This window comes from Arachis ipaensis, chromosome B10 (assembly GCF_059453495.1).
Source record: "Arachis ipaensis isolate K30076 ecotype BB chromosome B10, ASM5945349v1, whole genome shotgun sequence".
Classification (NCBI taxonomy): Eukaryota; Viridiplantae; Streptophyta; class Magnoliopsida; order Fabales; family Fabaceae; genus Arachis; species Arachis ipaensis.
Window position 1 is genome coordinate 30117569 of NC_142435.1, and position 12551 is coordinate 30130119.

Below are 12551 nucleotides of genomic sequence, written 5' to 3' on the forward strand. Positions count from 1 at the left end.
GTAGAATTCTGAAATTGAGAAGAAACAAGACTAAAAATCCTAAAACCTAGAGAGAGGAGAGAGCCTCTCTCTAGAAAACTACATCTAAACCTAAAGTGCATGAATGAAGTGTGAATGATTGATTCCCCCTTCCAACTTCACTCTGCAGCCTCTAATCAGTATTTTCGAGCTTGAAATTGGGCCAAAAACAGCCCAGAAATCACTCCCAGCGAATTCTGATATCCGCAGCACGTGACGCTTTGTCATGCGTATACGTCAGCCACGCGTATGCGTCGCTGAATAATTCCTGGTCATGCGTACGCGTCGCTTGCCTCTTGCACTGGTCACGCTGATCCTGCGACGTGCACGCATGGGCGACGCGTATGCATTACCTAACTGCAAGGCAACTATGAAAAATTGCATATGATTTTGAAGTCCTGGATGTTAGCTTTCCAATGCAACTAGAACCGCCTCACTCGGATTTCTGTAGCTCAAGTTATGATCGATTTAGTACGAAGAGGTCAAGATTGATAGCTTAGCAATTCCTTCAATTTCTTGTGTTTCTTCCACTTTTGTTTGCTTCCTTTCCATCCTCTAAGTCATTCCTACTCTATAAACCCTGAAAACACTTAACAAACATATCACGGCATCGAATGGTAATAAGAGAGGATTAAAATTAGTAAATTTAAGGCCAAAAGAAGCATGTTTTTAATCATAGCACAAAATTAGGAAGGAAAATGTAAAACATGCGAATTCTATGAACAAGTTTGAGAATAATGGATAAAATCCACTCAATTCAGTACAAAATAAACCGTAAAATAGTAGTTTATCATGGTGACGACGATGATGATAACGAAAAAAAAAAGGAAAAATGAGGAGAAAAAAAAATAACAGCAATACGAGAAGAGGAGGAGAAAAAAAAGAGACGCACATAAATTTAAAACTCTTAATAATAATTTAGTTGAATTCGGTTAGATATTTTATTTAATTGTAAAATTTTTTTCTAAAATTTTTGAGATCATATACTTAAAAATGTGACTTATAAATGGTAATATATCTCTTCATGCCTATAAATAAATATATGAAACATGAAGTTTGATTGCATATATGTTATCTACGAAATGATCAACCTAGACTTGATCAAATAAATTATGATACAATATTAAAATTAATTGAATATTAATTTGTTGATATTTTGTCACTTTAATATAATATCATTCTATTCTATTAATAGACAATTAATGAATATTAACGTATTTAATAATACACTATTTTATCAACTAAATAGGTATAATATATCGAAACAAAATTAGTTAAGATCATAATTATTTTATTCTTTTAGTAAATAGTTTTGGATTTAAGTTTAAAATTTAATTTTGATGTAAAAATATTTTTATATATATATCTAATTATGTAATGTCACATTAATAAAAATAATTATTTTTTACAATAATTATATAAATAATTAATAATTATCTAAAAAAAGATATAATTTGATAATTATATAAAATATTTTATATTATAAGTACATCAAAATTAAACTCTTAAACTTATAAATATATTTAACATTTTTTTTATGAATACATATATAAATAAGGATATTTAATTTAGAAAAAAAATTTATATATCTCGTTCTCTTCCAATTTTCATTATATCTGATAAATATAATTGATATTTTTTTATTTAAAGATAACAACATTAAAACATTATTTGAATATTTTTTTATTTTTAAAGTAATAGATAAATGAAAAACAAAATTATTTTCTAAAGCCATAATAGCATCAGGCCAAATTTTTTATTTTGCTTTTATTTTTTTCATTACTAATGAACTAGGGTACATTTAGTATGTGCTATAAGACGTTTAGGATAATAAATTCAGAAACAAAAGAGATATAGACATAAATTGTCTCTATATTTCATTTTTTATTATAGTGTAGACAGAACTCAAGAATTTTTTGAATTTTACGTTTAATTAAAACAAACAGATAAAAAAAATGCATAAAATACCAACAATTTTGTTAGATAATCTATTAGATACTAACTAATTTTGTCAACTCTAATGCAGGTCCAATAACAAAACACAAAATCATCCCACCACTTTATCCATAACTAATGCTAGTTTACCTTTTCACTTTCACACGTAGTAAAATTTAAAAATCAACCACACACCACTTTTCTCCCACTCCTATCCATGCTACTGTCGGAGTCCCCCCCAGATGTGCCGCCGCCTCCTAACTAGTTTCGGCGAATGTTCCTTGCTCTTAGATAGATATTTTTTAGTATAGAATTACGAATGTTCCTTGATCTTAGATAGATATTTCTTTATATTGTAGATGGATATTTATTTGTATTGTAGATAGATATTTTTTAGTATAGGATTGGAGATGTTTCTTCGCTCCCTCTGATGGTCCCAACATCAACGACGGTGCCAGCACGAAGAACGGTGACACAGCAAAAAGAGCTCCAATACAGACAAATGGAGGACGACCGCCCCAACTAGTGCACTCCAAGGCGATGAGAATCTGACGAAGTCGGTCCGGCGTGACGCACAGATGAGGTATGGCAGAGGGTATAGCTCCGTGCGACGGGCGATTGATCTCCACGGACCGGCGGTGCGATGAGAGCAGGGTCAGCAATGATAGTTACATTCACAAAGGTGTATGTGTATTACGTAGTAAAAATAAGGTTATGTCATAATCCTATTTTTTCCAAATTCAAAAATCTAATTTTTAAAAAATTGTTCAAGTTGGATGATGAAGTAGTTGGTTCCTATACTTTCTTAAATATCAAAATTAGTCTTTCTAATTCACTTTCTTTCTTCCTCTCAATAGTAACAACTAACACTCACATACATCATCAGATTCTCAACCTTTTATAGGACATTTATAACTTCTCATCTTATTGTCACTCATTTCTCTTCCCTCTGCCTTCATCCCTCTTCCACAAATTTGTATCCCTCATTTTTAGGATTTTTTACTTAAATTAATTAAATATATTATTTACTAAAATCTGTAAACCAGAAAGTATTTATTGATATATGCAACATGTCACATCTTGAGTGCTGTGACCCAAAATTCATTAAACACATATTTTGGTGACTGAATACCTGAAATATGATACAAAAAAATCTAAACGCATCCTGAATGCACTCTGGATATGGCACAAATATGACAACGGATACTCGGTATCGAGATATGTCCGCTGAAGGAATGGGGTCATATTACCCGAGATATACACAGACGACTATACATAATGGGTGCAGGCGAGATATTCACTAATTTGTGAAATTTTTTAAACTTAGGTAACTTTTTAGCAGGATTATGTATGGTGCTAAGGAGGCATTCTTACAAAGATTATAATAAGACGGAAATTTTGTTATACGACTCTTTTCAATCACCGTAAATCTGAGTAATCGCCTTCTATTTTGTCATCTACATTTTTTGATGGGATGTCTTAAAATGATAACTTTATTGCACTGCACTTTGCAACAGGAGGATAGAAACATAAGGATTAGTATGTATTATTAGCAGGATGACAGTGCAGATCAGACTACTATCTAATTGAGCATGGACTTGAGACTTGGTTAGTGCCAAACAGATAAGCCCCCTCCAAATTTATGCACCTCCCTACAAAATTACTCATAGATATCATCGTTTACCAGTAGTTCAAATTCGGTCGAAGTGCTAAACGAAGACTCTATGAACACCCAATAAAAAATTGCTTGCACCGACAATGGTATTTTAGCTTTATCCAACTCCAAAATTCTATATTCAATGTTCTTTCGAATGTTGTAGTTCTTTACTGCTATTAAAACAACAACCCTACTCCTGAACCTGTGGCCCACCCGAAATTGATACCGCCATCCATATTATAATCTTCCCCATTGCCAAGGTTGAAAGGATCATCCAGCTACATTGCGTCCAAATTAAGAGTGTGGTAATGGATTGAAACTTCTGATAACTGTAGAATGACCAAAGTGAGAGGAAGAAGAAACCGAGCACCTCTATCAGTTGGAGTCTCTGGCACATACTCTTTGGACGAATCACTCTTGTTGGACGACCCAATATCGGCAACATACTCTGAATCTGAGTCACTATCGTCCTCTTTGATACTATCTCGAGACTGGGTGAAGTGAATAAATATTGCCTCCATCAGAACTACTTGCGAGATGGAAGAGGACGACCCACAACCACTACTAGTGTCATGAACCACAGCATACCACTCTATCACATGTTGCGGCATTAGCCTAACATGTACATCGAACATTACCCTCACATGTTGATCAACTTTGAGCCAAAATACCTTGTTAGTAAACCCTCTACTCAGCAGTGCTTATAAAATCTATATGCAACTCTTCCAACCTCCTTGGAACCTATTATCCTCGTGTTGCTTAGTATGACATTCTTTAGCACATCTAGAGAGTCAACACTGCAAGTACACAACATCACAATTTTTTTATACTCAAATATCACACCTTTCTTACCATTTTTTATTGACCCATTAGGATAAATTACCACAAAAAAAAACTTATTATTATTCATGTGTAATTAAAGAAAAAGTATAAAGACTAAGAGTAGAGAGATGGATGTAGTGTGACTAATGATTGAACCAGAAAACTCCTTATATGAAGTTTTTTTTTTTTTTTGGATGTAGTTATCTAAGATGGAGAAATACTTAGATAATTAGATATGTATCTCGAGTTTTGTGAAGCCATTTTCTATATACACGTATTTTAGATATTATGATCTCATTTCTCTAACGGCCATATCCCAAGTGTATATGGAATATATTCAGGTTTCTTGTGTCATAATCCAGGTTCTTAATTCCTGAGATATATATGTAATGAACTTCGGTCATAGCATTCAAAATATGACATATTACGTATATCAATAAATACTCTTTATTTGACGAATTTCGATAAATAATATTTAATTAATTTAAATAAAAAATTACTTTTTTATCTGTTTATATTTCTATTCCAAGTATCAAATATGTTTAGTTTTTCCGTGTCTTCCGTTCTCATTGTCAATGTTATAAGACACAAATCAAAGACATCTTTAAAACTGTGTTTGGTTTGTGTATAATATAAGACACCCTTAAATATCTAATCTACCACACTTTTTAGCTCTTTCACTAATACTAGTACACTGTACACTACCACCGAAGCATTTACATGACTCACAAGTACTGATAGAGATGGTGATGACGATCATAATAATAAAAAGAGAAGCTAAAAAGAGAATGGAAAAATTAAGACAAGTGACGAAGAGAAATAAAAAATAACATTAAAAAAAATTAAAATTTATTATTACAAAATATTAAAAATAAAATACCTTTTAATTTGTGTCTTAACAAATGAAGGACAGTGGCATCACTAGCATGTGACTGTCTATATGTTTTAGATGCATAAACCCACTTACCAAACAAATCTTTAAAATGCATTAATTTTCATTGCAAAATGGTTATGATATTTTTTAAGCCAAATAAATCGAGTACTGTTCATATTTAGTTATTTACACCAAAAATATCATAAGAACTCAACTTTATTATTCTTATTGGTCATACTAGTCACTAGATGACACCTAACATACCAACAACCTTGTGGAAGAGGACATCAAATATCAATTAGTCGGCAAATTCCAAATTGGCATACAAAATTCCAACCATATATATACGAAAATATCATTTTAATTATTTTATGAACACACCAAAATTTTGATTCAGAGAGATGTTCTACTACAAAAGAGTGTAGTTTCCATGGAAGCTTCAATTCAAGGCCATAAAACTCGGCCATGGATTATTTACCGAGTCTAACAAAATAGACAAATACGCACTCTTTTTTCATATATATTATTCTTATTTTTATTATTATCATTACATTTGGCTTCATAGTCAAGTCACCGGCGCATAATAGTATCCAAACTCGGAATAATAAATAAATAAATAAATAAACAATAGTATCCAAACTCACCGTTCATCCAACAAAATCCAGATGGTGTTACCTACATAGGATTATGGGATGGGGCGACATGGAAGAAATTTCTCTAACAATTTAACAAATTATATATAACTCTTCTCCACCTCCTTTCTATTATGATATGATGAAAATAAATTAATTCCCATTTAGTTAAATAAGTATGCTACTAAAGACCTTTTCTTTTCTTTAAAGAATTTGTTTTCTATCTTTTGAAAAACTAATATTAGTTTAAAGAGTTCATTCTCAACATTTTTAAAAAAATTATACAAATAATCAATTAGTAAATTATTATATTAATAAAAATTATTAACTTTTAAATTTATTATTTAAAAAGTTATTTGAATCCATAAATTTAATTGAACGATTGTATAAATATAAATTATGAAATAAACCAAAATGCATTAATTTCATAAAAAGAAATTGTGTGTTAATAGGTATTCAACACTTCTCAATATCAATTCTCTTTTCCTTTGAAAGTTCTCCTTCCGCTAATTAATATAATTGGGCCAATAAATAATCAACAATATTAAGAAAATTATATAACCTACAATAATATACGTACATATAATATTTCAATATTATTTGGATGTTTTGAATAATTACTAAGATGATTTAATAATATATCAAATATTTTTTATTGATGCGTGTTGCTGTTGCATTTTGCATACGCAACATATTTGTGTCATATGAAGTAACATGGTTTCCATTTTTTTTTTTTTTTTACATTTTTCGTTATTACAGCGATGCATCATGCATGCACCGAATAATTTGATTAATTTCACAGCAAAAGCGTTTCTGTCATTCCAATTTCCATGTATTAATTGACGACACATGGAAATGCCTCCTAAAACTACTCTTTTATTTCTTACCATTTTAGAACCATTCCCCGCTTCAATTTGCGGTGAGTAACGCTTCAAACTATTTATTTATTTACTATACTTTTAGTATATAACGTGAAATTAATAATTTATGGTTGTAGTTTTTATCATTTTTTCTTTTTTATTGTGTAATTTTGGTTTAGAATTATTAAAAGGTAATACGTGAAATAATTTGTTATTATTATTATTATAAATTTTGATTATAAAATTTTGACAATACTTAAATAATATAACTAAAATTAATATTACACTTTTCAAATATTACACACATTTATACTATTATTATTCTAAACACGCTTGATCATACTTAAATATCATTACGTATTAATATGTCTAACCTCATTTTTAATATGTATTTTTGAAATAAATTTTAAAATATTATATATTATTATTTATTAAAAATAATATTTTATATAATTAAAATATCATTATAATTTACCTAAAATATATTTTATATTTTATATATTATCTCAATATTTTATAAGATTTTTTCCTTGTATCATAAATTAAATGTAATTATGCGACTTGTGATCTTACGCGCTTTGAAAATCCATTTGTTTGGGTCCAAACTCAAAAACTTTATTGCTTTTTAGTTTTTGCTTCAGAACATGTTTTCCATTTTTACAGCATAGTTGCATCTTTTCGACACTTTCCGAGACTCGTTCATTCATTTCATTTTAAACTCTCTTCAAAGTTTGTTTCTTTCCACAAAATCTCAATCTGGGTTCTTCTCCTTTATCCATTATTTTCCCCTTTCAACTTGAAGAAGAAGAAGAAGCAGCAGCAGCAGCATGAGCAAGAAGAACCGGAAATTCAGGGATCTTCATGGAGTTCTTAGCCTTCTAGCTTTGTGCTTGTTGTTTCAGAGCTTTGGTATATGCCACTCTTTGAACGAAGAAGGTACCTTTTCTTAGTGTTTTCAAGTTTTTGTGTGGATCAAAGGGATTATTAGAAAAAGGAGCTGAAGAAAAAAAAGTGGGGTTTGTGTGTTTTTGCAGGTAGAGCTCTATTGAAGTTGAAGGAAAGGATTGTGAGTGACCCTTTTGGAGCTTTGTCAGATTGGGTTGATGATCAAGTATCTGTTGACCCTTGCAATTGGTTTGGTGTTGAGTGTTCCTCATATGGAAGAGTTGTGGTCTTGTAAGTTCTCAAATCAGTATTTACAATTTGCTTTGACATTTGATCTTCATATCAAAGTTTGATAGGTTGTGTCTGTTCTTTTGGTTTTCGTTTTTTTTTTTTTTTCCAAGCTTATATATATACTTTGACTATTTGAGACTCTTCAGAATCATGTAAATATATGATAAAATCTCTGTAATTTAGATGTACCTTGACATTGAATTGAGTGATCGATTGGTCGGTGGTGGATGGTTGATGTAATAATTTTGGAATCATGTCCTTTTAAATCAAATGAGTAGTGTTCATATTGTCGAGGAGTGCTTAATCATGAGAACTTTTGCTTTTTCTATTTGGTTGGCCAGGAATTTGAAAGATCTTTGTCTTGGAGGAACTCTGACACCGGAGCTCGCGAACCTTGCTCATATAAAGTCCATGTAAGAAACTAATCATTACTTGGTTGCATTTTGCATTGCGGATTTACAGCTCCTTCTGAATGCTTTTATACTCTCTATTAACATTTTGATAAATGTGTTACAGTGTGTTGAGAAACAATTCTTTTTCCGGAATAGTTCCTGAATGTATTGTGCACTTGAAAGAATTGGAGGTTTTGGATTTGGGCTACAACAACTTCAGTGGACCTCTACCTGCAGATCTTGGGAGTAATATTTCGTTATCGATCCTGTAGGATTATACTCTTGAGACAATTCAATTTTACACTTTTCAAATGCCTTTCGCTGCTATTTACACAGTTTCTTCATTTTGCAGTTTGCTGGACAACAATGATCTTCTTGGTGGGTTCTCTCCTGAAATTAACAAATTGAGTATGCTTTCAGAATCTCAAGTAGACGAAAAACAACTGATTAATTCTGATAAAATGCCGGCTTGTACAGAAAGATACACCTCATGGTATGTTATCAAGCATTTGAAAATGGTATACTTGTTTTGTTTCCTATTCTCTTCTTTGATTCACAATCTTAACTTTTTACATCTTTTTAAAAGGCATGTTGGCCAAAACAGTTTACGGAGGCTACTGCAATCTCGTGGGCATGGCGATATTCATAATCGTGCAGCAGCTAATCCTCTTAGCCCTACTCCATCCCCTCAGCCAGATCCTTCTTTAGCTTCCCCTCGGCCGAGTCCTGCTTCTGCTCCTTCTCCCTCACAGTCAAGTCCTCCTTTTGCTTCTCCATCCCCATCGGAAAAACCACAACCACGGCTAAAGCCTGTTTCTCGCAATAGAAACAATTCTGTTGCTCCTCCTACTGCTTCACCACATGGAAATAATTCTGCTTCCCCTCCTACCGGTTCAACTTCAGGCTCTAAGATACAACCTGAAACCAAATCATCAAAGAGTCATCTAGCTGTTATCTTGGCCGGAGTTCTGGGTGGTGCTGCATTTCTTATTGTTTCGAGCATTGGGATATATCTCTGTAAAACGAACAAGGTAGCTACTGTAAAACCTTGGGCGACAGGATTAAGTGGACAGCTTCAAAAGGCATTTGTGACAGGTAATTCTACACATTTCTTGTAGTTCAGTTCACTGACATGCACACACTGCATTAAGAATTAGGAGCTTCGACTTGGAGCGGCATTATGTTTAATTTCATCATATGAAGGTTTCTGCATTCATTTTCAGGTGTGCCAAAGTTAAAGAGATCCGAGCTTGAGGCAGCATGTGAAGATTTCAGTAATGTAATCGGCACATCGCCCATTGGTACAATTTACAAAGGGACTTTATCTAGTGGTGTTGAAATAGCTGTAGCATCTATTACAAAGGAAGACTCCAAGAATTGGTCAAAGACTTCAGAAACGCAATTTCGGAAGAAGGTATGCAATCACTAAAAAGAAAAAGGAAAATACAGTATTTGTTCTTTCAGGTTGTCAATTTAAGTAGTTGTATGAAAGCTAACTTTATAAGCAATAATGGTTTCAGATTGATACACTATCGAAAATGAACCACAAGAATTTTGTAAATCTTATTGGATTTTGTGAAGAAGAGGAACCGTTCACCAGAATGGTGGTCTTCGAATATGCCCCGAACGGAACACTATTTGAGCATTTACACAGTGAGTACCTATCATTTTGTTTATGCCATTTCGTCGAAAGTAAATTTATGATTTTGTAGACACCAATTCAAATATGTAATTCTCAACTCTGCTGGTATTATACAGCATTTACTTCAGTTTCTGGTCAAGATACATTCAGTTTTTATTGAAGTTTGTTCTATTACTCAAATTTACCCTTTAGCCATTCATATTAGGACTAATTTGCTATTAATATGAACTTTTCGGTAACACCATATATGATTATTGAATTACTACTATAATTTTCAACACTAAAATGTCTCGGTTTTTTTTGGATTGCATCTTATCACAGTTTAGAAGTTAATAGTGTGAAGGAATGTCCAAAAAAACAAAAGAAAAAAAAAATATGAATCTTATCTAGCTGTGTTTATAGTGGCAAAATGTTCAAACCTCTTATTTTGCAAGGAGTGATGAGCGAAATTGCTGTTAGGAATGTGAACATGATGTTTTGCTGTATTTTATTTTCAATTTTGGAAGCATTAATTGTTGCTTTTGAGGAACTTCTTTTAGCATCCTTCAAGTAAAAAACTGACATATCGGATTTTGTTGCAAATTTCAGTAAAAGAAGCCGAGCATTTGGAGTGGGGAACAAGACTTCGAGTCGCAATGGGAATGGCTTACTGCTTGCAACATATGCACCAGTTGGACCCTCCAATGGCCCATAGCAACCTTGACTCTCAAGCTATCCACCTCACCGATGATTATGCAGCCAAAGTATCAGACTTCAGTTACCTGAATGAAATAGTTTCGGCCGACACAAAAGCCGGTGCTAGAAAACACACCACTGACACTACATTAACAAGTAATGTTCACAGTTTTGGAGTCATATTACTTGAAATAGTAACCGGCCGGCTTCCTTCCTCGGCAGATAGTGGCTCTATTGGAGACTGGATGTTGCCCTTCTTACAAGGCAACCGCCGGTCGCTCAGCGAAATCATTGATCCGACACTATTGTCTTTCCAAGAAGAACAGCTCCAGGGAATCACTGCTTTGATCAAGTCTTGCATGGATCGCGATCCACAGCGAAGACCAACAATGAAAGAGGTGAGTGAGAGATTGAGAGAGATAACGAAGATTACGCCGGAACAGGCCGTTCCGAAGCTTTCACCACTTTGGTGGGCAGAGCTTGAGATTTCTTCTTTGGATGCAAGCTGAGTGAAATCTTGAAATAATGCAAGATTGTAAGTATTGGATCTTTTTACCATTTTTTCCATCTTTGAAGGTACGAAAAAAGGTAATCACACGTTAGATTGATACAAATCTTGTGTATCTATTGTAGGAGTGGCCAATCACTTGTACATAAGGGAGATTAAGGGATGAAAAAAAATGGTGATTTTTTTGTTTGTTTATTTGGGTGCTTTGTTTAATTATTATGGTGTATGAAATTACACTAACAAAAATGAAAACAAAAAAAAAGGTTCTATATATCAGTTAATTTTTCGATTGGTGAATTAAAGATATATAAATTTCTTTATTATGTTCTTCCAAATAGAAGTGACGTTTTTCTTAACACTCAAATTTTTATATTACGTCTATACAAAAAATTAATTATTAATTAATCACTGCATATAAAAATACATATTTGACATATCAAATTTTTTTATTATATTACTTAAACAATTTTCGATTTTAATTATTCTATTTTAATATATTTGATTATTTTAATAATTAATTATTTAATTTAAAATTATATTAATCAATATATGTATAAATATATTCTTACCCATATTAGTTGATTTAGAAATTAATTTTTTTGTGTAGTCTACTCATCTACATATGAATTGTTAAACATGGTTTTCTATCTGAAGAATATTTTTTGTGGTGTGACGAAGTTGAAAGTTTGTTTTGTAGTATATTTGATTGAAAAAGTCAAAGTCAAAGTCTTCTAGAGGGCTAGTTACTAATATAAACCATGAAGTATGAAGATGCCAATTATGAAGTGCCAAGCAAATACAACCTGTCAATTATAGATAACAGCAGAAAATTTCCGCGGCATTATTGCGGCTCTTTTTCAATAATGCTCTCTCCAAATCAAAATAATTATCATCTTAGACAGAGCAATACATAATAAATTAATGTATTCAACTAATTTATTGTTTTTAATTTTAATGCATTCTTTTATTCAAATTGTCATGTAATCATTTCTTTTAAAAATTTAAGCTAATAGGATGATGATTATATCTTTAATACATTTTTTAGATAAGAAGATTTCTTAAGTTTATGTAAAATTTTACATAAATTGTTTACTTTTTTTTTTGAAATTTTTTTATGTATTTATTTATTTTTTACTATAAAAAATATTGTTTAGACTCTTCACCACATAAATTACATGTAAATTACAATAGGTTAAAATAATGAAATTCAGATTATAATTTAGTAAGGCTTACTTAGAATGAAAAAAAATAAAGTTAATCTAAAAGATAATTATTCTCTTATTTTTATCACTTTACAAATTTTAAAAGATAAATCATATTCAATTGGATGTTAATTTAATTAAGACGGAAAAAAACATGA

At 31.6% G+C, this 12551-nt stretch overlaps 1 protein-coding gene across 3 annotated transcripts; it reads left to right on the forward strand.

The window, feature by feature from the left end:
• The first annotated feature begins 7369 nt into the window (after nt 1–7369).
• Nucleotides 7370–11460, forward strand: LOC107623368 (inactive receptor-like serine/threonine-protein kinase At2g40270). 3 transcript variants are annotated; one of them, XM_088507359.1, is made up of 10 exons: nt 7370–7734; nt 7833–7974; nt 8316–8387; nt 8491–8634; nt 8719–8859; nt 8953–9461; nt 9590–9780; nt 9887–10019; nt 10597–11218; nt 11317–11460. In XM_088507359.1, the coding sequence occupies exons 1-9, from the start codon at nt 7626–7628 to the stop codon at nt 11190–11192; spliced, it is 2037 nt and encodes a 678-aa protein (XP_088363485.1). In that variant the 5' UTR covers nt 7370–7625; the 3' UTR covers nt 11193–11218; nt 11317–11460. The 3 variants fall into 3 exon arrangements, with proteins under 3 accessions (XP_088363485.1, XP_016181086.1, XP_088363489.1); XM_016325600.3 differs by having other exon boundaries at nt 10597–11460; XM_088507363.1 differs by having other exon boundaries at nt 8491–8612; nt 10597–11460.
• The last annotated feature ends 1091 nt before the right edge of the window (nt 11461–12551 follow it).

What these genes read in the sequence shown, in the direction of transcription:
- LOC107623368 (XM_016325600.3), top strand. Translation starts at nt 7,626, where the DNA reads ATGAGCAAGAAGAACCGGAAATTCAGGGATCTTCATGGAGTTCTTAGC. An exon ending in TATGGAAGAGTTGTGGTCTT is followed by an intron (nt 7,975 to 8,315) that starts GTAAGTTCTCAA and finishes TTGGTTGGCCAG; the next exon opens with GAATTTGAAAGATCTTTGTC. An exon ending in TCAAAAGGCATTTGTGACAG is followed by an intron (nt 9,462 to 9,589) that starts GTAATTCTACAC and finishes ATTCATTTTCAG; the next exon opens with GTGTGCCAAAGTTAAAGAGA.